This window comes from Sprattus sprattus (assembly GCF_963457725.1).
Source record: "Sprattus sprattus genome assembly, chromosome: 8".
Taxonomy (NCBI): domain Eukaryota; kingdom Metazoa; phylum Chordata; class Actinopteri; order Clupeiformes; family Clupeidae; genus Sprattus; species Sprattus sprattus.
This window is the reverse complement of record NC_137927.1, coordinates 26,704,689-26,731,632: the sequence shown is the minus strand read 5'-3', so window position 1 is coordinate 26,731,632 and position 26,944 is coordinate 26,704,689. Positions and strand designations below refer to the sequence as shown.

At 44.9% G+C, this 26,944-nt stretch overlaps 3 protein-coding genes across 6 annotated transcripts in view; 2 read left to right on the top strand and 1 right to left on the bottom strand.

The window, feature by feature from the left end:
• The window catches only part of adamtsl3 (ADAMTS-like 3), a 116,740-nt gene extending 113,865 nt beyond the window's left edge, over positions 1-2,875 (top strand). For all 4 annotated transcript variants that reach the window (XM_080843903.1, XM_080843904.1, XM_080843902.1 and 1 more), the window contains one exon: positions 415-2,875. In XM_080843903.1, the coding sequence (XP_080700029.1) occupies positions 415-533 (119 nt within the window). In that variant the 3' untranslated portion in view covers positions 534-2,875. The remainder of the gene's footprint in view (positions 1-414) is intronic.
• Positions 2,876-3,038: 163 nt separating this feature from the next.
• saxo2 (stabilizer of axonemal microtubules 2) lies at positions 3,039-6,217 on the bottom strand (the record flags this gene model as incomplete). Its single annotated transcript, XM_080843907.1, has 4 exons — positions 3,039-4,015; positions 4,478-4,680; positions 4,810-4,992; positions 6,180-6,217. The coding sequence occupies 4 exons, from the start codon at positions 6,215-6,217 to the stop codon at positions 3,039-3,041; spliced, it is 1,401 nt and encodes a 466-aa protein (XP_080700033.1).
• A 213-nt stretch (positions 6,218-6,430) lies between these two features.
• Positions 6,431-26,944, top strand: part of efl1 (elongation factor like GTPase 1) — a 70,598-nt gene continuing 50,084 nt past the window's right edge. The window contains 15 exon segments of the mRNA XM_080843906.1: positions 6,431-6,445; positions 6,919-7,018; positions 7,142-7,209; positions 7,335-7,419; positions 7,521-7,654; positions 8,342-8,479; positions 8,580-8,806; positions 10,168-10,291; positions 12,181-12,260; positions 12,362-12,498; positions 13,065-13,187; positions 14,126-14,225; positions 22,785-22,939; positions 25,179-25,357; positions 26,365-26,500. Coding sequence (XP_080700032.1) covers positions 6,928-7,018; positions 7,142-7,209; positions 7,335-7,419; positions 7,521-7,654; positions 8,342-8,479; positions 8,580-8,806; positions 10,168-10,291; positions 12,181-12,260; positions 12,362-12,498; positions 13,065-13,187; positions 14,126-14,225; positions 22,785-22,939; positions 25,179-25,357; positions 26,365-26,500 — 1,777 coding nt within the window. The 5' untranslated portion in view covers positions 6,431-6,445; positions 6,919-6,927.

The window sequence follows — 26,944 nt, the reverse complement described above, 5'->3', positions numbered from 1 at the left end:
GTCTGTGTAGAATGTCCTTTGTACTGCTGCCTCTTCAGACCGGCTCCTTTCATGTCATCCAGTGAGACAGTTCAAGTGTCACTTGAGTCCTTTTACTCGTTTTGAGTGAAAAAATACCCTGTAAAACATGAAACCGCTTAATGGCCTTTCACGTGGTTTTATGTCTGCCATTGCAACTGCCCATTGAGAACCATGGGCAGAGGATGAGTGGGGCACCACCCCTCAGTCTTAAGGAACTGTGCACTGTGAATACTCTGAAATACTAAGTTAGCTTGTAACAGTAGCATGTAATGATCTGTCTGTAACAAAGCACCAATGCCCTTGGATATGTAGACCAATGAAGTTTTGAAAGTGGTTCAGGCAATCAAGACAGTTTGATGGATTTCTCATTTTTTATTTTCTCCATTTCTTTAGGTGAGTGCAAAGATAGAACCCATTACTGTGCTGTGGTGAAACGCCTCCAGCTGTGTCAAGTGGATCTGTACAGGCAGAAATGCTGCGAGTCTTGTGCCGTGGACACTAACCCCATCTAGTGTTCACTACTGAGACTGACACCCTGAACTTTGAACACAAACTGTTTCTAGAATGTTCAGGAAAGGACTGGAAAGTAAAAACACACCTGAAGGAATGGTATCTTATAAGCAAAAAAAAACAATTCCCCTGCAACTTGACTGAATTCTTGAAGAGGATATTTTGGACATCGTTATGTGGCTTGAACACATCCACATACAGAGACTGAGTGACTTCATGTGCTTGAGACCACAGCTCTGCCACAGCATAGTAAATCTCCACAACTATTTGGCCTCCAGTCTTTGTGAAACCTAAATCAGCTGGCCAGAATTGACCAGAAGAAGATCAACATGTTTTGTCTATTTACTCCATTTTTTTTGTATGAAGCAATAACCATAACAATGTTTTGACAACAATCTCTCAGTAGTGGTACATACATATTCTGTGTGCATTATTTCTATTTGTAACAAATGCATCTGTCATTGTATCTAAACTTGGTCTGGATTTAGATCAGAATCCTTTAGGACCATTCACTTGTGTGAAGGGAGTTAAATGGGTACAAATTCAGTAAGGCACCAAGACGCTGTTGTTAATATGAAAACATCACTTGGTTGAATAATGAATATCCAAATATGATCAAAAGACGTTAATGAACACTTGGCCATTGTGGGGGGACTATTTATTTATTTTTATATATGCAGGACTTTGACAAGATACAGTGAGGTACTTATTAAAATACTTACTTAGGGATATGTTCTTGCTGGATTCAGAAAGAATATATGTAAATATACTTAATCCCCCATCAATTTGGAGAAAGGTATTCAATGATGTAGTAGTAGTTACAGTGCTTTTTACAGCCAAGTGGATCTTTTGGAGTTTTTTCTTACTGTGTTGTACCAGTGTGCTGCATTGTAAAATATGTCTTGTAAATAATGTGTTTTAAGTGCAATATTGTGTACATTGAGTGTAGATTTTTTTTTTGGACTTTATTTTCTTACCCGTTGAATAGATTAGTTGTCTTGATGTATTGTGCAGACATGGCCAAAAATATTGGGATGTGTACACGTTTTAAAATGGTACACGTTTTCCCTGAGAACTTGAAAGTTGAACAACATTCATCAAAAACATCCGGGCTGTCAAGACACCTTGTGGTCTGCATTGGAACTTCGTCATATTGCAGTATATACGGTATAGTGTCATCCATAGATTTTCCGGTGTTAACCAGTTCCAATGCTGGGCCTTCAAGAATATTATGGACACCCTCTAAACGTACTGAAAAGTCCCCTTTTACTTTGCACTTACATTTACCTGCAATGTTCTGTTGCTGGCACTCATTGCAGTGTTTAGAACAGGACAATGGAGAATGAAGAATAGAAGGCCCTCTCCTGTTTTGGCAATGCACATTAAATGAGAATCTACAAATTATGCGAAAAGCTCAGACTCAGCAAACCAGGTTTCTGTTTCTGTCATAATTCTGTGTCATAATTCAGTAATGGAAACCCATGGCACTCTCACAGGTCCCCTTAGAGACAGCCACAGCCAGAACAGCAGCTTCACTGAAGATGAGGTCGGCTACTGATTTTGTAAAAAAGTGATCAGGTTCTAATATTTTTGGCCATGCCTAAATTGAAGATTACAGTATAAAACCTGCATATAGCACTTGTTGATGTGGTTTATTAATGTCATATATGTTTCTTTGATTTTATACGCATGGATTTAATACATTTGCAAACGTTTTGATGTATTAAATACGCCACTCATCGCACATACACACCATCAGTCAACACGGACACTGATATCTGCCTTTGTAATGTGCTTTGAAATAATAATTTTGGAAAAAGTAATACAGACAGTTACAGTACATGCTTACAGCTAATCACAACTGCAAATGACCTGTGGCACAACAGAGGAAATAAAACAGTCTTTTCAATAGATTTATTTAAATGTATCATTGTGATGAGACAGTGAAGTGCCATTCATTTATGCTGAATTACTTTATTCATCATTAAAGTAGATTTTCATATGATTTGGCAACTGATAACTGTTTATTTAAACCATATACGTACATCAATGGTATACTACAATTTGTTTCTGAGTCTCAGTTATAAAACCAACCACAATCATAAACAACCTCCACTTTCAAAAGTGGAATCATTGCAAGTACATCATTATCTGATTTTGTGTGATAATAATATAGCTTTTAAAAAGTGCACATATTGATTGGTCAGTGTTGTCATATAAATACATAGCAGTATTTGGAGCTGACAAACATTAGGATAAAAGACTATAAATCTTAATCTCATGACATATGTTAAAAATGAAGGTATGCCAGCAGTAATCAATGTTCTGCTTCCAGATGCGTATCTACTGATTATTTTATGATTCCAAACTACTTTTCATAACTGTATTTACTTATTCCATTCATTTTTACTGAATAAAATATTTCCATATCTGACACAAAATTATTTTGGGAAGCAAAATGACGTGTTTTAATGAATCTCAGCACGACAGCATTGTTGTCAAAGTCTTTAGTTGACAGCCACTGCCTCTGTGGTTTGAACCATGCCGGCTTTCCCCTGAGAAGGCACCTTGCGGAAGAACTTGTGGCCGCGCTCGTCCCTATCTTCAAACGCATAACCTGGGAGGCTGTCGAGGCTGGCAGGGCACACGTCGATCTGTTTCGGGGTGAACTCTGTGCGGTACATGGTCCCGTCCTCCATGGGCACATCCCTGCTCATGGCCGCGTTGGGAGGCTTGAAGCTGACGCTAGGCTGCAGTACATGCCCGGTGAAATGGGCCCTGAAGGTGGTCAGGCCTTCCATCTTCCCGGTCGCCTTGTGGAGCTCCTCTGGCTTCTTGATGATGTCCGGCTTGCATGGCGCCCACGTCTTGAAGTCCTCCTTCATGGTGCTGGTGCTCTGGAAGGGCACAGAGGATCTAAGAGGCGGAGCGAAGGGCTTTGCTGACACATAGGGCTGGATGTTGTGCTTGGTGTAGTACGTGTTACTGGTGGTGCTCAGGTCCATGTCAGCGGTGGGAGCCACGTACTCTATGTTTTTGTGGCGCGGGGGCATGGTCAAGGGCCACGGCTGGAAACGCTCTCGGAACTCTGTGCTGCTCTGAAAGGCGCAGCTGGAGGAAGCCTTGGCGTTGTCTGGCCTGCAGCTCTTGGGGATCTTCCCAGGCAGCCCCTGGTAGTCCTGCTTGTGCGAGGTGAGGTTCTGCAGAGGTTCACTGCTTGGCTTGTACACCTGTGGCGGCCTGGAGTACCTGGCCTCCATTGTATGGGGGACGTAGGTCTGCTGGTTGCTGGTTATCCCACCGAAGGGAGCATCAGACAGCTTTGGCTGGTTGGAGGGCCTGAAGCTCTCCCGCTGTACTAGGCCTCTTGGAGCAAAGTCATCCTGAAAGGTTGTTGAGTTACCAAATTTTGCTGAGGGAGGATGGTATGTCGTATCTGGCTTTTTGAGCTCCCTCTTTGACAGCTCCCACTGGCGGTAATCCTCTGTAGGAGAGCAGAGGATTTCAGATTTGCAATTGAATAAAAAAAAAAAAAAGGTATTTTACTGAATTTAATACCAAGACTGCATGTTGCAACGCTGTAACTTACTTAATGACCTTATGTTCTTTCTATCTTAAATTATGATACTTAAATCAGAATACCTTGTTATGTACGTATCCTTACATAGCCTGACTCAGCTCTGTGGCATGTTATAAACCAGCTAGTTTATGAGAATGTTTCTTGGATGCAGTATGGTCTACATGTTGAATTTGACTCTGGACTTACAGAAGTAACCAGAGGATCTGGTGTCTTACAACAGCCACCATATTTACAACACACAGAGAGAGACAACAACAGTAAACAGTGAAGAGTAAACGGGTGAGCTTAAACCATCAGCAGATACCCAAGACAATCAACCAGGTATGTCCATGTTAACCCATTCATATGGAGCTTTGCTGAGGTTACCTTTGTAAGTGGGCACAGTGTCCAATTTTCCCGATGCCACCTGAGTTCTTTGTTTCGGCCTGGGAGGGGGGACTGATTTCACTTCATAGTAGGGGAAGTCTTGCTTGTAGGTGGTGCCGCAGTCTATCTCACCAGGTTTGGGCTTGTATTCAATCTTCTGGCGTCCAGGGCGACGGATAACATCATAAGCAATATAATCCGACCTAATACAACAGACTAGTCAAATCACACTTAAATCACATTGCAGAATAAATCTTTTTCAGATTTGACTGTAGCCTACATAAAGTGTAAGTGAGTAAGACACAATACAATCTAAAGTCTTTCAAGATTACTTGAATGTGGTAGTTCCATCCATTTTCCCTTTGTCACCCTGAAAGTCCTGTTTAGGTTTCAGGCTTTGGGGTGGATTCGGATGTCCATAGGAAGGGTACTTCTCGGTGTATTCGGTGCTAACGCACACTGTATTCCCCTTCCCCCCATACAGTGCAGTAGGTGGATGGGGGCAACGGTGACGTCTGGGGAAAGAAGTAAACAACTTGTTCAATAAGGAATAGTTCAATAGATAGTTTGAAAATAGGTAAGATTACAAATTCTAATGGCCCAGCATGTGATTTGGAGACACATCATGGAATCTGTCATGTGTTTTTAGTAATAATGGAAGAATGATCCCATTAATCCAGCCGTAAAATAAAAGAAACATCGCTATACTGTCTTCACTATAGTATGAGCTTATTCAAATATATAGATTAGAGTAATTGGAAAAAACACAAGGCCCATCATTGGTGTCACACTCTATCTTTGTGACCATATCTGATAGACATTTTTATAACCCACTGAGGAGCAGTTTGCCGTTGTCTAGTTACATTACATTACATTTAGCCATTTAGCCAACGCTTTTATCCAAAGCAACTTACAATGTATATATTTTACATTTCCATCAATTGCAATTGCACATCAGGAGCAATTAGGGGTTCAGTGTCTTGCTCAAGGACGCTTCGACAAGGAATTGAACTAGCAACCGTCTGATTACTAAGCAACTTCTCTACCTCCGGTACCTCCTGTTGTTGTTAGTTGCTAGCTACTACAAACCAGTCACTTTATTTTAATGTTTTTAATCTCCAGTTCTTTTGTGTGCGCTGATCTAATAACGTGTTTAATGGTAACTCTGATGGGTATTTGGCATGTAAGTGTTTATTAATACTCAAAATCAATCATGCTCCAGTAGGCCTGCATATGGCCAGAAACACCCACATATTAGGTTAGTGGTAGACTTCCAAAAATGTTTTCCCTTACTTATAACCTAAAACGTGAATGACGATGCAAAATAACATAAATTAGATAATACAGTTGTGGCAACATACATCGTACTGCATTTTTCTAAGACATATTGCTATTGCTAGGCTTTTGAAGAATGGCATACAATGCAGTGCGTCTCCCTTTATTTTAACACTAAAACACTGAATAATGATCATTTGGGTGAAATTCATGCACCGAACGGTATTATATATGTTATTAGATAGTTACATATTATTTAAATGAGTTTCTCAAGCTATTTCACGTTGTCTAAGAAAGGTATCGATGAGTTACTTTGGTTACAACACCACATCAGTAGGCTACTATTAATTATTAAACATTCTTGAAGTTCAACAACAAAAGTGTCTGCAGTGCAAATAACAGAGTACATTTTCGTTACAAATCTTACCCACAGCTGCAGATTTCACAAATACAACGCCGTGTCATTTTCTCCACTTCTTCAGTTAAACAAGTGAATTTTCCTGACTTTACCCCCTTCCAACCTACTGTCACTGAAGTTTTGACTTTGCCAAAGTTCTAATAGAAGCACTGTGTTCCTTAGCAACCGTAGACCGTTTGGAAAGCCTGTTTCTAGGCAACGTCGATTGTGACACATGACGTGTAAAGGTTAAAGTTCGAATTTTAAAACGTCACTTCCTGAGTGCGAAAAACAACGTGAGTTTGTGTGTTCTTACCATAAGTGAGACATAGTTGTCAGACTAAATCGTTTATGGATAAGTTCTGCCATGGACCGCTATTGCTGTCTAACATCGAGAGAGTTGGGAGTAGTAATCAAAATGACTTAGCCATATTGTATCATCTAACCAGTTAGCCTGCATGAAAGCTAAAGACAGGGTTAGCTATTTAGTTAGCCTGTTCTCCTGATTGTCATGCTGGAGCCTGACAGCTTAGCTGACCTGTCATGTTGCCACAAGTTGGGAGAAAGTGAATGAACAATACGTTAAAATCGTATGTATATTCTTATGAAATGCGTATGTTCAGTGATTAAGCCCGTGTTATTTGTGCTGTCAACTTTCACAGACGTTGATATGAGCAATACATATGTCGAATGTCAGCAATGTAGGAGTTGGAATAAATGTTTGCCAATTATATAGTTGTTCACTGTTCTGTCGTTTTTACATTTTCAGGAATCCACAATGGGACACACAAGTTTAGAAAAAATTATTCAGTTGCAGAAGAAAACTGCCAACATAAGAAATATTTGTATCTTAGCTCACGTAGATCATGGTGAGTGGCTTATACATCAGAACGTCTCCGAAATTTAAGAATATACACTAATGTTTATTATCTTAAAAGCATTAAGGTCACTCCACACTGTACCTGCTTTTTCTTTTCTGTTGGGATTTACAGGAAAAACAACTTTGGCAGATCGCTTTGTTGCGAGCAATGGCATCATATCAAGTCGCTTGGCAGGAAAGGTAATCTTGTTCGATTGAAATGTTCATGTATGGCTGAGTCACTTTAGATACTTTATTTTGGCCTATAAAGTATGTTTACTGTAGCATATTCTGTCAGTGTTTATAATGTATAATTATACAACTAGCTTCGATACATGGACAGCAGAGAGGACGAGCAGATCAGGGGGATTACCATGAAGTCCAGTGCTATTTCATTACATTATGCTTGTGGTAAGTTATTTCTTATATCATTCTATATTAATTAATACATTAGTCATGTCTGTTTATGTGGGTGACCTTTGACTGATGCTTGTGTTATCATGTCTCTGTAGGTGATAATGAATACCTCATCAACTTGATTGACTCCCCTGGCCATGTGGACTTCTCCTCAGAAGTGTCAACAGCAGTTAGACTTTGTGATGGAGCCATCATAGTGGTGGATGCAGTGGAAGGCGTGTGTCCTCAGGTATGAGAAGCGTAATGATTGTGGCCGGTAGTTGGTCAAATGAGGGTTGCTTATAAATAATTCCCTCTTTTATCCTTTAATTTAATTTCTACTGTACAGTAAGAATAACATTTCTCACTTGTAATGAATTTGGTTATAGTTTTGCGTTGAAGCTTTTTCTGTCGATAAAATATGACCATTTGTATACACAGGATTGTGAATAAGACCCTTTTTCATATGTTGAAGGTTGATGTATTCATTCAGCATGTATCATTGTCTTGAACCTTGTAGGTCCTTGTTGTTGTTGTGGTAGAGGAATAGCTCTGTCATTTATTTAAAGCAGCAGTACAGTGTTGGTCTGAAACCAGAGAGCTAACTACATAAAAGGCTTGCGAAAAAAAACCTTACACCTCAAAAAGCCCAGTTTGCACTGCTAAAAGCTGGCTATTTGGCAGTGTCATGCTGTGAAAGCTTTTCTTGGGTCTTCAAGTGTTGAGTGTTCGGACCGGGACACAGAACCTCATAGGGAATATCCTGGATGGCTAGTGGGAACGACACTTAAGTTTATCTATCCTTCGCATGACCATATACCTGCACATGAATTTGAAAATGATACCAAAACAAGTGGCCTATAGAAACATATCTCAAGTAGCAAATTGTTGCATAGTGTTCAATCTCTGACTTCTCCCCCAATTTTCTCTCTTGCAGACTCTTGCAGTTTTACGACAAGCTTGGCTGGAAAACATCCGCCCTGTTTTAGTGATCAATAAAATCGACAGACTCATTGTGGAGTTGAAACTCACTTCGCTAGAAGCCTACAAACATCTCAAGAAAATAATGGAACAGGTCAGAATTCCTTATATCCCATCCGAGTTAGCCCCCTACTGGAAGCCCAATCACCCATATGGACCTCCTTAATAATGGGCTCTTGTGTTGTATGTGGCAGGTCAATGCTGTGACCGCCTCCCTCTTCACCTCCAAAGTGCTGGAGGAGCGGGCTGAGAAGGAGGCTGATGCCCAGGCCCAGCATCCAGAGCCCAGTGAGCCCCTCAGCGGGGAGCAGGTGTACGACTGGAGCGCGGGGCTGGAGGAGACGGACGACTCGCATCTCTACTTCTCCCCCGACCAAGGCAACGTGGTGTTCGCCAGTGCCATAGATGGATGGGGCTTCCGGTAAGTTCTTCCCCAGACAGCTTGCCGGATGTCCAAGAATAGGAGCGCTCTTCCCCCCTACTTGATACTTACTGTGCATGTCACCTTCCAGTATGTGCATGGTGCAGTCATTTTCAAAAGAACCACAAGGTGGAGCTCTTAGCAAAGAGATGCAAGCTTGAAGAGCCACAGAGCTTATTGTTACAGATTCAAATGTAGGTGTATCTGCAACAACCGATGTGGTAATACTATGCTTATTAGTGCGCAAGAAGTTTGTTAAAATACTAATGAGCGTTTAAAAGTACACAAAATAAAGGAGATTGAAGCCCCCACCAAAATATTGTGGTACTTTTAGCATTACCCTTTTTATGTTCTATTTGAAGATGATACTTAATGGTGAAGGGAAGTGCTATGCTTTCCCTGTTATCTATGATAAGTGAATTTGGCACTTGCATTTCCCTCCTCTTCATTTTCAAGTACAATTAAGCATTTTCACTAACAGACCGATAAAAGCCCTTACGGAGGGACACGCACAAGCAGAGGACACTAATGGACTCCATTTTTTGTCAAAGTTAAAACTTTTTGTAAGGGTGAGTCTGTGTGCAGCACACGAGGGCACTGATTTATTTTAGCCAGCGGAGAAGCGCTGGGCTGCTTCAATCGAGGTCAGCGCGCAGGCAGGCAGGCAGGCAGAGCGGCTCATTTAGCCGGCTGCACTGGAGAGGGCTTGCATAATGACCTCCAGAGAGCGGCTCCTCCGCCACACCGCGCCGCCGCGTTGTGTGCGGCCCAGCCCAGGTAGACCATAAAGACGACACACGGACGAGGAGAACAAAGAGACCTAATTTTTTTAAAAGCCTCCCTTTTGTCTTTTTGATTACAGCACACAAACTATAAATAAGGCAATTAAATCACGACTAACTTTCATCCAAGAAAAATCGCCCTCCCCCCTAGGGAGACTACAGGACCTGCCGGAAGATGAGAAGACTTTAATGTCTCAGCGATTGTGTCTGTCTCTCCAAGGGCCATTCAGTGGCTTTAAATGTTGGAAGCCTTGTTATGAATGGTATGTTAGACGTGAGATGAATGCGGTCTTGGCAGCGCGGAGGTGACAGACATGTCTCATCTCATCTTCCCACACAGACACATGAGTCACTGGCACCGCCGGCTGAGCAGCAGAGCACGAGTAGGTGGTCAGACTTAATGCTTATTATCCCCAGTAAACACTAACGATCGCTCGGCACTAGAGTATAGAAGGCCGTCTAAGGCCACTGCAGGGTAGACGTGGAGGCCTGTGCGTGACTCAGTGAGCGTGGTGGTGGGAGGCCACCCAGCCCAGTGCTCAGATACACGAGTGACGTGTGCGTGTCTCTCTGTTTCAGCATCCACCAGTTTGCCCAGATGTACAGTCAGAAGATGGGAATCCGCTCCGACGTGCTGCTTAAGACACTGTGGGGGGATTACTACCTCAACCCCAAAGCCAAGAAGATCATGAGGGGAGCTCAGGTACGTGACTTTGCTGGCACTGATGGTTTGTAGCACACATATCATCTTACTGAACACGAGATTAATGCCTAACCATACATTGTTGTTCTGTTGTCTAAAGTCAGGGTTAGGGTTAGGTTAGGGTTAGCTGGTATCATCCACAACTATGGTATTGACCCCTCTGGGTGTTAATATGGACAACTTTAAAGACACCAGTAACGTGTTTTAGGCTTGTGGGAGTGTGTCTGTACAAACAGTAACTCTGATGCTCACCCTAGTCAGAGTTGAGTTGGTGCTTTTATCTCTCGTGTTCTGATCCGGGTGAGTTTGGATCTTGTTGGTGCAGAGGAAGCGGATGACTTTGTAACCCACAGGCTGTTGGAGAGGTGCCGCCTCTGCCAGGGTCTCCCCGCGTTGCTGGCAGCCTGAAGTGGTTTGGCGCTGCCTCTGATGGTGGCTCACCATTTCAAGTGCCATTTGCGCCTGTAATGAATGTAAAGTAAAGCAGACTTCACTATGGTAATGGACTGCACTTCACATGCTTAGCAGCCTCTTCAATGAGTGGGAAGATGAGGGCGGGCTCACACACACACACACACACACACACACACACACACACACACACACACACACACACAGACACACACACAAACACACATACGCACACTCACATACACACACACATACACACACTCACACACACACACACATGCACAAACACACACACACTCTCTCACACACACACACACACCCACACACACACACATACACACACACACACATACACACACACACACACACACACACACACACACGCTCCTCTCCTCTCCACCGCTCCACTGCATCCCCACCCTCAGTCTGAGCCTACAGACAGCGGGTTAGGTGGGAGAGCTCTCCTGACAGGAGAGGCCTTCCCCATCTCCACAACCAGGGCATAATGGACCTTGATGTGCCGTTCCTCGCATGGCTGAACATCTGCGTTAACGTGTCCCTGTAATGGATATGCAAGAGCTGCCTATTTTAGTCAGGGCTGCTTTTTTAGATCTCCTTGTTTTATAACGGAGCCAGAGTTATAATGAGATACCTTACATGCATTATTAGCTTTCATTGTGTATTGGATTTCAGGGGGTGTCAAAGCCTCCAGAGGCAGCGGCGTGCGAGACACAAACAAGTTTCCAGAATAAACACGACCACATTCGCACGCCTGGTAGAATTGTACAGTAATGACTGGGCGAGTGGGTTGTGAGGTTGCCACGTGCCCCCCGGAAACCAATCGGTCAGTGCCGCGGCAGCGTTCATGGCTCGCCACTGCCAAGCGCTTGACCTCCGGCCGCTCACAATGAGTTTTGGTGTGGGACTCGCACGGAGGAGCGACCCTGAGACGGATTTATGTGCTGGGTGTGTAGGCAGTTATGGATGAGGAGGTAGAATGAGGAACCAGTAATAGGAGAGCTCCCAGTAAGTCCCCAGTTTCCATTGCCCTCATGTCCGAGCGTCTTTCCATTAGACTCTAGTCCTAGACGCTCGGCCCCTAAATGCTCCCAGTGCACAGGCTTGATTCTGTTGAACTGCTGCCTCTGCTGTGAGCGAGGTCAGTACCCTTTAACTGGTAAAGTGCTTTTGAGGGCTTGACTGACTAAAGAAGTACTGGCTATAGAAATACCAGCCATTTTCCATCAGCAATTATTGTCCAGCTGTCTGAAAGAACAAGAAACCCCAGACTGTGGGCTTTGGCTTTAACACACGTGTGGTTATGGAGACTCAATGTGATTGGCATTTGTCGTTTTATTGACACACACAAGATATCGCTTTTCTTGGGTTTCGCAGCCCTGTAATATGATGTATGTTGACTGAGTCTGTTTGAACAGCTGCGCTGGACGTTGAAGTCTTTCTTCTGTCTCCTTTCACAGTCCAAGGGGAAAAAGCCTCTTTTTGTACAGCTTGTCCTTGACAACATCTGGAGTTTGTACGACGCTGTCATCACGAGAAGGTGCGTTATTAACGGCCTGTAATATGTCACTCAGAGCCTCATTTGTTTGCCTTCTTCTGGGACGCCGTCACCGTGCCCTGACTTCATCAGTGTGTTCACAGAGATAAGGAGAAGGTGGACAAGATGGTGGCCTCATTGGGGGTGAAGGTGGCTGCTCGTGACCTCCGCCACTCCGACCCCAAAGTGCTCCTGACCGCCGTCTGTAGTCAGTGGCTCCCCGTGTCCGAGGCTGTGCTCTGTATCCTTCCTCTGCCATGAGTCACCCCATTAAGCTGTTCCATATGGGGCCAATACCTGTTAGTCATTGTGCTTTGCCTTGTTAACATTCAATAGATATGTATGTTGTATATGTTATGTATAATATATATTTAATGTATATATTATGTGTTGTATATGTTATGTATATTGTATATATATATTTAATGTATATATTATGTTTGTTTATAGACAGTACCACTCAAAAGTCTGAACACACCTTACATTTTACAAGTGTTTTCTTTACTTTTATTATTTTTTACATTGAACACTTAAACTACGAAAGAACACATATGGTATGATGTACTAAACAAATAAAGTGTTATCTATCTAAATTAGAAGGTGTGTCCAAACTTTTGACTGGTACTGTATATATATATGCAGAGAAATGCTGTTATGGTCATAACCACAATATAACACAGCTGGCTGTATAACTAGGGCTATCTGTGTCCATGTTATTTTGGTTAGACTGCACGTGTCTCTTCTCCTTTCCGTGGTAAGTGTTGTGGCCGTGGCTCCTGGTGGAAGCTCCTTAACAGTTCCCCTCAGCCATGGTGTGTGAGAAGCTGCCCAGCCCACTGGACATGACGGCGGAGCGCGTGGAGAAGCTGATGAGCGTGGGGGTGCGCCGCTTCGACTCGCTGCCCGAGACGACCCAGGAGCTCAAGAGAGGTGAACCTCCTGACCGCTCCACGTCACAGATACACACATACACACACACACACACACACATCCTTGGGTTAACACAGTGTGGTGCGGTGATGTGCTCGTGAGGAATGTGCGTAGCCTGGATAGCATCGTCGTTATAGAATTCACCCAGAGTGATTTTCTTTGGCTGCTTCCAGCAGGAGGTTGGATTGGTATCCAACACCTGTGTGAGGGAGGCTGTTTGATCTTTGCTGAATAGAGAGAGGGGGTGTTGGGGGGGGGGGGGGGTGCTCTGACCAGCATTTTCATAACCTTAAGGCGCAGGCCTCGTGTCATGTTGGACTTTTATGACGGTATTTATGTTTCCTTTAGCCTTTTTATTTCATTAGACCCCCGTGCGAAATTCCATCCACCGAGGCCACTCGGGGATCTGGCCATAGGTTGCGATATTGGCAGGCACTGCATCTTTCCAAAGTACTCAAGATTCATCCACCAGAGCCTTCTCTCACCCCTGACTCCCATCTGTTCTTTCCCTACCCTGCCCGCGGTCTCGGCTCAGCCCTGTGCTTAGTTTTGACGGCAGCACCCTGTAGCTCATGTTAGCTGGCTGGCTGGCTGCATCGTTGGCAGGAGCGCCAGTGCTCTATTTGAACTGGCATCCAATGTATTATTTCCCCTCTTTATGACATTCATTTGGGTTTATAACTGATTCACCTCCATGTGCTCAGAGGCTCACGTTAATATTCCCATCCGCTGACCAGTACTCACGCTGGGCAGCAGTCACAGAATCAGCCGCGGAGGCAAAATGTTTTGCATGCTCCTCCGCATGCCTAAAAAAAAAGCTCAGAGAACGCCGTGGTTTCATTCTGTTTGATTTCTTCACCGTGTTTTCCTTTTTTTTCTCCCCCTTCTCATCTCTTTTCTTTTCTTTTTTTTTCTTCTTCATCCTCCGTCCTTGAAAGCTTTCCTGGAGTGCTCGAATGAAGACACGGCCCCGGTCATTGTGTTCGTATCGAAGATGTTCGCCGTGGATTCAAAGTCGCTGCCACAGAACAAGCAGAGGTACGTGACCGATCCGGGACCGCCGGCACTAGAGAGGGATGACTCCATCATTATGGTCTTGGACTCTTGTCTTCCCCTCCTGTTGCATTCAGTTCCCACACCTCTCTCACTTTAGCAGCCCCGTCTCTCTGCACACTGGCCCCCATAACAACACACCTCATTTACTTTCGTCAGTCTCACTCTGTGCTTATTTACATTTGTACTCCATGAAATCCTTCCTTCAAACAAGGCCTGTTCAGTTTATGTGTGTGTGTGTGTGTGTGTGTGTGTGTGTGTGTGTGTGTGTGTGTGTGTGTGTGTGTGTGTGTGTGTGTGTGTGTGTGTGTGTGTGTGCTATATAAGCTTGCATAGTCATGCAGTATTTCTGTATGTGTGTGAGATATGTTTGCAATTATGAGTGTATGACCATGCGTGCGCATGAATGCCTCCATGCGTCTCCATGCATGGGACGTGTCAGTGGAGCAGCTGAGTGGGTGCAGGTGCAGGTGCAGCTGGTTGTGCGGTGCAGCCGCGTGTGCTCGTGCTGTTGGAGCTCTTCCCTGATGTTTTAAAGGGAGCGAGTGGCCTTTGATCTGCAGCAGGTGCTGGAGCATGTGTGGCTGGCCAAGGGGCCTGTGAGGCCGGGTCCGGCTCTCGCCACATCAGACGCTCCCCTCCAGGCCCAGCTCCGGCTCCGGGCACCATCGGCCCTCCCAGCACTCCCTTTCTCTGTCCACACACACACACACACACACACACACACACACACACACACACACAGTCTCTCTCCAGCAATACGTTCAGTATGTCTATGCTAACACACACACACACACACATTCTCTCTCTCTTTCTCTCTCTCTATCTATCTATCTATCTATCGATCTATCTCACACACACACATTTATGCACATTACCTACACACACATCCTCCCAGCCAGCTGCCCCTCTCCCTCCGCCGCCACACTGGCCAACACACACTGAGTCACTCAGGAGCTTTGATCCAGGATCGGTTTGCCGGGGGGAGGATGATGGAAATAATGAGATATGATAATGGCAGGGGTAATTCTAGGTCCGTAATCTCACGCTAAACAGGCGTTACAACTAAAGATTTCTTAGCCCACCGAAAGGTCAGAGTTTTATTAGCGGTGTCTCCAATACGTTAATCTGACCCACCAGCTACAGCTAAATTACTTATTATTTCCTCAAAGTTCACTTACTTGTGTGCTTATCAAAGTATGAAGACCAAGGTCTTCGACAAATGAACTATTTGTAGTATTATGTACAGTGTAATATTATAGTACATTTTCAATATGACTAAGATAAAGAGTAAACTTGTAAAAGTACAGAAATGAAAAGTTTAATATTAATAAAAATCTGCAGTCAGATGACTGGCTGAGCAGTCGGCAGTGACCCTTTTGCTGGTATTGGTTGTCATGTTTACTAGAAAACAGCTCTACTGTAGAGACAAGGTGCATGTACATGCTAGTTGTTTTTAGAACTAGCAAAACACATTTAATATGCTGTAATGCAGAACAAAGCCAAAGACACACACTAAAAGTATTTCCTGGACTGAAGGTGAAGGCTCAGTAGTTCTGGCTGAGATTGGGAGCAAAACACATCTCTTGAGAAGACACTCTTGCTTGCATTTACTCCCCCCCCTCCCTCAACCCCCCCCCCCCTCCCTCAACCCCCCCCCCTCCCTCCCCCCTCCCTCCCTCCCTCCCCCCTCCTAGTCAGGCATGAGTCATGGTGAGGGTCTGGAGGAGGGCAGACACTAGATGGAGCACTCGGCGGGTTTACTCAGCGTACTGCTGACCCACAGCCAGGGTACGGCCCGACAGAAGAACGCCTTTGTTCTGCAGAACCACCGTGTTGAGAAAATAAGGGCCTGGGGTTGGACCTGTGGTTTCTCACATCCCTCTCCCTTTTGAAAGACACCATTTCTCTCAGCGAAAGCCAGTGGGTGGATGCTAACAGTCTCTCGGAACATGTCGAGCTGATTTAAAAGTAAATAATTCGGGTCTTTGCTCAGCGGGACGTGCTGAAGTGCCCTATTCTCCGACGAAGGGGCTTACTGTTTTTCACAGGAAGCTGTTTCCTCTGCGTCCCGCTGTAAAGAGTGCGACATCTCCAGCTCTGCCAGACAGTACCTGTCTGTGGCCGTCCGTGTTTTCCTTAATCGCCTGTTTTCCATTTTATCCCCATCAAAGCAAATGGACCTAAACAGCAGGCTCCAGGGCATGATGCATCCCACATGATGGATTGATATAGCTGAGGATTAGCCTGCTTTTCTAGGGGAAACACGCATACATTTTTAAAATGAGCGCCGCTTACTGTATCTGCCTCATAAATCACACAGCTGTCAGTGGCTGTGTCGGACGTGGGTGAAACTGCGACATGCTAATGTGATTAAGGATCCAAAATGGTTGCTTCTGACTTGAAAGGCAAGGGTGACAGTGGCACACCGAGTTCCGTCATTGAAAGCAGATGGCCACAGGAAGCTGAGAGGATGGGCGGCAGCCATTAAGGCTCTCTCTGCATTGGTTTAATTGCCTGGCCTGTGGAACATGTGTAATGGGGAAGGGGAGATTGGTGGAGGCCTCTTCTTGTACAGTATTCAAGTTCCAACAAGTAGGCAAGCTACTCCAATGGCCCCTCACCACTGGTAATGGTTAAGATTAGGCTAGATTTAGAATAGTCTAGAAAACACTACAAAGCAAAGTTGGAATTGTACTCTTTAAATGTTACAAATGGTTGCGGTAATTAGATATCCATAATGGTTTCCTTAGGTTTGGAATGTTCTATCGAGTCTTATATTGTTGTTGTTTTAAGCAGCCTGATCTCTAACCCCTGGGTTGGTGCGACTTTGGTATGGTCGGGTCACTCTGTTCCGTGAGGAGAAGATGAGGCATGTTATGACTGCGTTATGAGTTCACTCCCAGCGGTCATATATTGTTATTTATTCTGCTCCACATTATGCAGTTTCCTCAAATCAGGGTTTTATTTTTGAACTTGATTACTGTTCCGATCATATTTCTTTCCATGACCACTAATTCCCTCATTACTTGGCAAGACCTCAGATAGTGAAGGTGACAGTCCACTTGAGTGAACAGGACCAGGTCCTTTTTTATTTGTTTTTGTCATTTCTCCTCCAATCCCTTTGGAACTGGTTTCCCGGTCCTCACCCCCCCTTTTTCTCCGCCGCCGATGCTGCTGCTGCCAGCTCCAAGCAGCCTTGCGTAAACGCCCGAGCGCTCCCCCTGGCCTGAGCTGATCTCCAGCCTCCACAGCTTCCTCAGGTCTTCGGAGCGTGCAGAAACCCACAGAATTCCACCAGCCAGCCACTTTTCCTGTCAGGCAACCAAGCCATAATTGCAAGGGTCTGCCATTAGCTGTGTGGCAGGGGGAGAGAGAGAGAGTGAAGGGAAAAGAGAGAGAGAGAGAGAGAGAGAGAGAGAGAGAGAGAGAAGAGAGAGAGAGAGAGAGAGAGAGAGAGAGAGAGAGAGAGAGAGAGAGAGAGAGAGAGAGAGACAAGCTGTCAGGAAGAAGAAGAAGAGGAGGAGGAGGAGGAGGAGGAGAAGGAGGGAGAGGAGATGTGTTTGGCGGGTGCCGTCCTCCTTGTGATGCAGGCCCACCTCTGTAGAGGAGCATCTTTAATGAGGTTTAGCATCTCACCTGCCTAGGTGCTGCCACCTGCTGTCGGATGTCATACTACACACGCGCACACACAATCACATAGACATAAACTCTACCCCCACATAACAGCTCAACAACCGGGCCAAGAGCTTGTTGCAGATGTAAGCCTTAGTGTGTGTGTGTGTGTGTCTGTGTGTGTGTGTGTGTGCGCGTTTGTGTGTGTGCGGTTGTGCGTGTGTGCGTGAGTGCGTCTGTGACTGTGTGTGTGTGTGTGTGTGTGTGTGTGTGTGTGTGTGTGTATCTGTGTCTGTGTGTCTGTGTGTGTGTCGTGTTTGTGTGTGTGTGTCGTGTGTGTGTGTGTGTGTGTGTGTGTGTGTGTGTGTGTGTGTGTGTGTGTGTGTGTGTGTGTGTGTGTGGTGCTTGTGTGTTTCAGTATACATTTTTAATGAACTGATCCCAGCAGGGTTCATGTGTACTGTGTGTATTTACTGGAGGAGCAGCGTGCAGAGATGCTGCATGTTGACATACCCCATACTCTTGAGCTGTTTGTTGAACCTTTGCATCTGCTGTCATTGTGGGATGGCAGGGAAGGGGTTGAAAATCTCTCCAGAGCTACAGAAAAGGGTAAGAAAGTGACAAACAAAGAACACAACACATGTGGACGTAACACTCTTTAGAACAGCAGAAGATAGGTCCATTCATAATTCTTTGCTCCCTACAATTATGTTTGATGCGTTTTATTTGAATGGAATGATGTGCTGTTGAATTATTTCACAGCTGCCCCCCCCCCCCCCCCCCCCCAACACACACACACACACACACACACACCTCTCATTTGACCTACATTTTTTTAAGGAAGACTTCCAGCCCTGCATATTATAGCAGCATTACTTAATATGACCCAGAACTTACTGTATGTGCACAGAAGTGAGTCAATGTAAAACCATTAGCACTCAGAGTTTAGTGGATTAAAGTCATTATGACGAGAGCGTCTTTTCTTTGCTGAAATACTTCCTGCTGTTGCTGGAATGCCACCACTAAAATAAGACCATGTATGTAATCTCCATGGTACGAAAGTTTAAGGTTTATTTAATAATTTGTTGATGTTGCGGATTGTGTTTAGACTGCATGTTGTTAATCATGGGATTGTTGTTAAGTTGGATAATGTTATGTTCACGGTTTGTCACACAGTAAGAGAGAAAAAAAATGATCTACATCTTAAGTGTTACTCAGAAGTAAACGACCACTAACCAAAGCCAAATGCCATTTCAGCCCTCCATATCGAGGGGGCACTTGCATCATTCAAGACAGCCGCAGTTATGTGTGCAGTTGCCATAGCGATGGTGAGTTTGGGTCGCCATGGAAGGATAATCACACAGCTCCTCAGGAGTGTGTGGGGTAACCTCTCTTAGGCTACGCACCAGTACATGGCACCAAGGAGTCCTCTTTGCTGATTGGTTGATAACATAGTCTGAGTTTCATCAATGCCTCGCAGTGGTTGTGAGGCAGACTAGGCATGCTGACTACACACCAAACCCCCGCGACCCCGACAACAGCAGTCTCAAGGTCTTACCAACAGCACAGAGGAGCATCAGTGAATGTGTCTGTGGGGTCTGGAACGACCACAGCATGTTGGGAATGAAGGAAAGCATGTTTGTCACACACAGGCTGGAGCGATTCAGCACGACATGTGGTATCTGTCTTGGCCATAATTTGAAGGAATATGTTTGTCAAGTTAACAGGTCTTTTAAAGCCAATATATGTGACGATATGGGATAATGTTAACATATTTTAAATGGGTCATTAACATTTTTTGTATGGTTATATTACGCTTAAGCTGTAGAAAATAGAACAGATATGGTTTTGATCCTATGAGGAAAAAATTCCATTAGCCGTTTTTTTTTTGTCACATGAATGACGTGATTTCTCTAGCCTGACGGTCCAAGGGTAGCATGTGATCTTTGTCTAAAGCGGAAAGTATCTACAATCAAAATCTTTGCCCTGGTAAAAAACCTATGAAGTGTGTGTTGTTGACAGCTTTAGTATCGATACATCTTTTCATTTTTCCCCTCGTCTTTTTCCTGCTAGGTACGAAAAAAAAAAAAAAACTTGTGGGTTTAAAAGCCTTGCTTAAAGCTTCAGAACCCATTACTTCATAACCACTGCAGTGAGGGTCATAAAACAAACTCATGCTGTTCACATTACTGTCATTAAGTGACAGATTGGAACTCAAGGGGAAAACGCTCTGATTCCACTGAAGTCCAGTCATACTGGAACACTAAGAGCTTGGAGGTATGGCATGTCAGAATGGAAGTGTTAAGGAGTTATATATACTTCCATCATCATTTTGAGAGATGATGGAAACCAAAAAGAGATTCACTCTTGGGTTAATGGTCGTTTTGGTATAGAGAGGAAAGTGTTTTCAGATTCACAGCGCAGTTACTTTAGTTCACAATTTATGGCTGGAAAGTAGCTAATAGAATTCCTAAAGTTTAGAGTCCCTGCATTGAGTGGCCATTCAGTCCTTTTTATTTCGGGATGTGTGTGTTTCTCTTTAGGTCTTGCATCACTGGCATCTTTTATGTCCTCGTAATTTACGCACGGCCGAGGTGTAATCATGTTTTCAGCGTGGCCGTTTCCAGCCACGATCATAACTAGTTGTGTTGACAGAGCAACCGGCTGGGCCCTATTTTCAGCCGCCACTTTGTTATTATGGGGCTTAGGATGTGTCGACACTGTTGGAGGGGCCCTCGGCCACCCCGTGCCATGGCTGCGCTCATTGTGGCCACTTTCAAGCATACACTTCACTTACCACAATGACACTCCTGTGTGAGGTTTCGAACGCCACATGTGGCATGGATTTGCAACAACCGGGTCCTGAGTAATTGTGTTGTTCCAGCTTGGCCCCCAGAGCGCATGTCTGCCGTAATTGCAGGACTTGACCTCTTGTCGTTTATCAATTCGTTATTATTGTTAGTATTTCTTTTCAGAGCGCTACGAACAAACACCAGGAGAAAAATCGGACACCGAACGGACATAAGGTAGCGATATGTGTGGTGTTCGCAGTTACAAAACCTCAGTGCGGCACGACCACAACCACAGGACCATGTTAGGAAATCAGACTGCCGTTGGGATTTGGCAAATTGGCCATGTTCTCGCGTGTTTAGTTCTAGTTTGCTTTATGACCGTTACGTGATCCCAAAACACAAACGTGGTTTAGTCACCCCCCCTAACTGTAAATGTGTCTTGGGGTGAGAGGTGATAACTTGATCTATATATATCTGTAGCTGAATGACCATAAACATAATTGTTTACAACAGGGAGAGTCTGTCAAGCTCATTACCAAACACAAAAAAGTATTAGCTAGAGTGTGAGACATTTTTCCACAAAGCAATCATGAGATTTGTAATGTCCTACCATAAAACTGTCCTTTTTATAGCCTCAAACAGTAAAATGTTTTATTTTGTTGAAGTTTCTGGGCTGAATGATTCACAGATTAGGATTCCTACTTTTTTAACTCTTACTGTTGTAATTCTGCCGTGTTTCTGCACAATCGTATGAATAGACCTTGGAATGCTATTTGTCACATGAAAGCATATCAGTTATTTTGGGTACCTGTTCTGTAGACAGGATGCTGCCAAGTGCAGGTTTTATGGCATGCCATTAATCTAACTGAAATGGTCCCTTTTATTATGTTAACACCAAGACTCCATTGTCCAGCTCCAGACGGAATGGAATCTAGCTAAATATCTATGGTTTGTCACAGTGCAATTAAGAACGAGTATGTACATGTGTATGTGTCTAGAAACGGTTTTAGATTGAGAGTGACCGCAGCCAACAGTAGCAACTGTTTTCATGAGAGGAGTTTTAAGATGCTCAAATCCTGGTGACTTGTGTGGATTCACTCAAGAGGCCTACTCGGTCTCTGGATCTCCCTCAACAGAAGCACCAGGGCAGTGAGAACCTTTTGTGTCTGGTGACCCAGTCGTCACACACTGGGCAAATCCAACTCTCAGAGGGTAACAGTGGTGGTGTTTTTTTTTTTATAGGATGTTATATTTCTTACCCGCTAAGCACTGACGCATTTGAACAGTGAAAGAAAGAAACCACATCAGCAGTGATACCAGTAACGGGTGTGATAACAGTGAAAGACCATGGGATGGGAACTGTGGGTTCACGAGCGCTTTGCCTCACGGTAGTCGTCCAAACACATTCCTGCCATACACAGCGGCTGCGTTCGCTAGAACGTCTTACTTCTCCAAGTATGGCATCTACAGAGACACACACAAACAGATGCTGCTCACACTGAAATGTGTCCAAGTGTGTGTGTGTGTGCCCAAGAATGTGAAGCCTGTGTTTAAACCAGTGCTCTCAAAAATGCCTGGTTAACTGTAATTACAAATTCACCTCATTATCGTATTATTCTGGATCATTATCCTGCTATGGGGTCTCATTTTTTCTCTCTCAATCGTTGATGAACCCATGCCCCAAATTAAGTTGGATTCGTATCAATTATGACACATTCCCGAAATGTTGTTATTCATACTCCCACGCAGCACGCCAAGTAAAATGTCTTATTTTTGAACCGCCGTAGCGCATGCATCACCAGAGCAACTGCACAGTCGATACTGATGCAGAGAGACGGCGTGAGTCTTCAGAGCGATAGAGAGGGAAGGGAGGGAGAAGAGGTAGAGACATGGTCAGAGAAGGAAAGTAAGAGTGGTAAATGGACACGGCCTTGGAGTCATTTTCATGTGCCTCCCGTCATCTTTTGTTGCTGATGGTTTTTTTCTTTCTCTTTTTTTTTCTCCTTCCAGATCTGCTCTGCAGTTGACTGTGTGAGTGTTTGAGTGAGCTTTAATGACACACTGCTGTGCACTTCTCTCTCTCTCTCTCTCTCCCACTCTCTCTCTCTCTCTCTCTCTCTCTCTTTATTTCGTCCAGGCCATTGACACAGGAGGAGATTGCTCAGCGCAGAGAGCTGGCCAGACAGAGACATGCTGAGAGGCTGGCAGCCAATCAGGGTGCAGAAAGCCCAGAGTCTGCCCACGCTGGTGCCATTCCACACACAGCTCCGTCTGCTGGGGAGAGCGTTACAGGCAAGGACATTCAGGCATCTCTCTCTCTCTCTCTCCCTCTCTCCCTCCCTCTATCTCCCGCTCCCTCTCTCCCTCCCTCTCTCTCTCTCTCCTTCTCTCTCTCTCTACCCCTCTCCCCCCCTCTCTCTCCCTCTCTCCCCCCTCTCTATCCATCTCTCTCCCCCTCTCTCTCTCTGTCTCTCTCCCACTCTCCATCTCACTCACTCACACTTCACACTGCCCACCTCTCCCCCCCCCCCCCCCCCTCTCTCACTCTACACCTCTTATCTTTGTGCCCATCTCCCGAGCTCTCTACCCCTGTTCCATCTCTCTTCCACTCTACCTCTTTCTCTACTCTCTTCTCACTTTTGTATTCTTCTTTATCTTCTCTCTCTCTCTCTTTCTCTCTCTCTCATTGCCTTACTGACTCCTATCTTGGTTTCTTTCCTTTGTCTCGTCTCCATCTTCACGCCCACACACACACACACACACACACACACACACACACACACACACACACACAGACCCCACCTCCCCCACTACCCAGAAACCCTCCAGTCAGTTCATAAGAATAGAATAGAAATGAATAGAACAGAAAAGCCTTTATTGTCATTGTATTCGCATACAACTAAATTTGGAGCGCTGCTCCTGTTGGTGTGACGGGGGACAACATATAACACAACAGCAACATATAACACAACAACAACATATAGCACAACAACAACATATAACACAACAACAGCATAAAGCACAACAACAACATATAACACAACAACAGCATATAACACAACAACAGCATAAAGCACAACAACAACATATAACACAACAACAGCATATAGCACAACAACAGCATATAACACAACAACAGCATAAAGCACAACAACAACATATAACACAACAACAACATATAACACAACAACAGCATAAAGCACAACAGCAACATATAACACAACAACAGCATAAAGCACAACAACAACATATAGCACAACAACAACATATAGCACAACAACAACATATAACACAACAACAACATATAACACAACAACAACATATAACACAACAACAACATATAGCACAACAACAACATATAGCACAACAACAACATATAACACAACAACAGCATATAGCACAACAATAACAACATATAGCACAAGAACAACATATAACACAACAACAGCATATAGCACAATAACAGTACAAATAGTCAAGCACCACAAGCCACCCCCCCATACACATGCTGACAGAGTGGCATAAAGATTTTGATGAGGTGCAGCGCACACAGATGCTGATATGGAGCACAGGGTTCATAAAGGGCGGTCCATGCCCCAATAATTGCACCGTAAAACCCTCCATCATCTGAAGAGTGGCTGTGAGCGCTATTGCGTCCTAGCCGGTGTCTCTGACTTTCAAACTCAAGCCCTTTTAGGAGCTTGACAAGTGTTGTTTTTTTTTTTTTTTTTTTCAAGGGCTGTGTGAAAAGTGTTCATGCCATTTAATACCAAATTGTTGGATAGAATGTATCTAAGATCATTCCGGGTCATTCGTGTGATTTTTGTTCTGGTGGCTGTGACTGTACAGCACTTACTGACTGTGTTGAAAGTAGTGTTGTATCTGCTAATCTGTTGTGTCTCCTCCGTTTTCTCTGAGAAGAGTCCCTTTTGTTGAGAAAGACATTTAACAGTAGTCTACTCCTACTCATAACATTAGCACTTCACAGCCCACTTGAGAAAATGGCACCATTAAAAAGTGCCATCAACAACAGTAAATGGTTGTGTCTGTTGGAAGGAGTGAAAGGAAGTGTGACTGCATGCATTTGTTTTGTGTGTGTGTGTGTGTGTGTGTGTGTGTGTGTGTGTGTGTGTGTGTGTGTGTGTGTGTGTGTGTGTGTCTGTCTGTCTGTCTGTCTGTCTGTCTGTCTGTCTGTCTGTCTGTCTGTCTGTCTGTCTGTCTGTCTGTCTGTCTGTCTGTCTGTCTGTCTGTCTGTCTGTCTGTCTGTCTGTCTGTCTGTCTGTCTGTCTGTCTGTCTGTCTGTCTGTCTGTCTGTCTGTCTGTCTGTCTGTCTGTCTGTCTGTCTCTGTGTCTGTCTGTCTGTCTCTGTCTAGATATATGAAATAATTTGTGTCTCCGTTGCAATGCTTATAACTTCCCTAAAGCCTTCAACAACCCTTTCTCTAGGTCTAAGCCCCTCTCCTCTGAGCCTGTGCTCTCATCTGTTTTAACTTTCTCCATCCCTCGTTCCCTCCCTCTCTCCCTCCTGCAGGAGGTGGTGACCCGTCGACCCAGATGGAGGCGCTGGACCTGAGCGCCACCGGCGCCGCGGAGGAGGAGGGCAGAGAGCACTTTGTGGCCTTCGCCAGAGTCTACAGTGGCAGGGTCCGCCGAGGCCAGCGCGTCTTTGTGCTCGGCCCCAAGTACGACCCGGCGCAGGCACTGAGGACGGTACGCACACACACACTCCCCCTCGAGCTTCCCTGAGCAGCAGGTCATGCCGCTGGAGCTCGTACTGCTCAAAAGGAAACAAGTTGGATTTGGGGATTCAGTTATTGAATGTAATGTTAGACAATGAGAAAAGCTTTCTAAGGTAGTTTAGTTGTAACAGGTTTTAACATGGCTGACATGCTTGCGGGTTTAATCACCTGGACCTTTAGAAACACAAGACGTTACATTATCCCTCATTAGTTAACCATTTAACATTTTTTACCCTCCTTCGTTCAGAATAAGCTAATTTTGGTACCTCCTGGAGTTATTCTCTAGAAGCCTGTTAATGTTTATTTCACTCGTACGAAGTTACTGTATTTAAGAGGGACAAATGAAACCTCATTTTAGCTCCCGAGCCTCTCTTCTCAGAAATGCGGGGTACCTGGGTACCTGACAGCCAGCCGGTGGCATTGTTGCGCCCCTGCCGTGAGAGCTGAACCCTGGGTGATGAAGAATCGCCGTGCTCTCCCAGGAGGCCGAGTCGGTGCCTCACGTTGGGCAGAAATATGAGTGCCTGACTGGACGCTGCCCAGAAAAGAAATGACTTTGTCACTGGACTATCCGTCAGCCAGCCTCTTCCTCCTCTTTTTCTCCTCCTCTGTGCTCTGCTGGAGGAGGTGGAGGAGGCTGAAGGGCTGCTGTAGTGGTGGATGCGTCATCACTGATTAATAGTGGGCTGTCAAAAAAAGCGTCTTTTCCTTTCCTCTCGCCCTCCGTCCTGTCCCTCCCCCCCCCCCTCCCCACCCCCCAGGGCTCTCACTCTTTTATTGGCGGGGGTAAAACAAGCTGATGAGGCAGTGAGGCAGTGAGGGGAAGACTTACTGGAAGCTGGTATCGCTTTTGGTTTGGTTTGTGGTGGGATTCTAATCTGTGTGTGTGTGTGCCTCTGTCTGTGTGTGTGTGTGTGTGTGTGTGTGTGTGTGTGTGTGTGTGTGTGTGTCTGTCTATCTTCTGTCTCTGTGGGGCAGTTGCCAGAGGGCAGCTCGGCAGCCGATGCCCTGCCCCCTGTGCCCCACCTGGTGTGCTGCAGCCTGGACAACCTGTACCTGCTGATGGGCCGGGAGCTGGAGGAGCTGGAACAGGTACCCTCAGGCAATGTTCTCGGTGCGTACAGTAGCCAGCCACACTCTCTTTCAGACACACACTCACACACACACACACACACAAACACACACTCACACACACACACACACTCACACACACACACTCACAGACACACACTCACAGACACACACTCACAGACACACACTCACACACACACACTCACAGACACACACTCACAGACACACACTCACAGACACACAGACACACAGACACACAGACACACACACACACACACACACACACACACACACACACACACACACACACACACACACACACACACATATTACACATGCAAAGACAATGCCACAGAAAGGCTTACTGCCAGATTCAATGGTATTCTAAAATGACATGGGCACCTGCTTCCCTTCTTACTAGTGAGTACCTACATTATTCTTTTATTCAACCTAAAGACAGACTTTCCCAATTCTATATTGGCTCCAT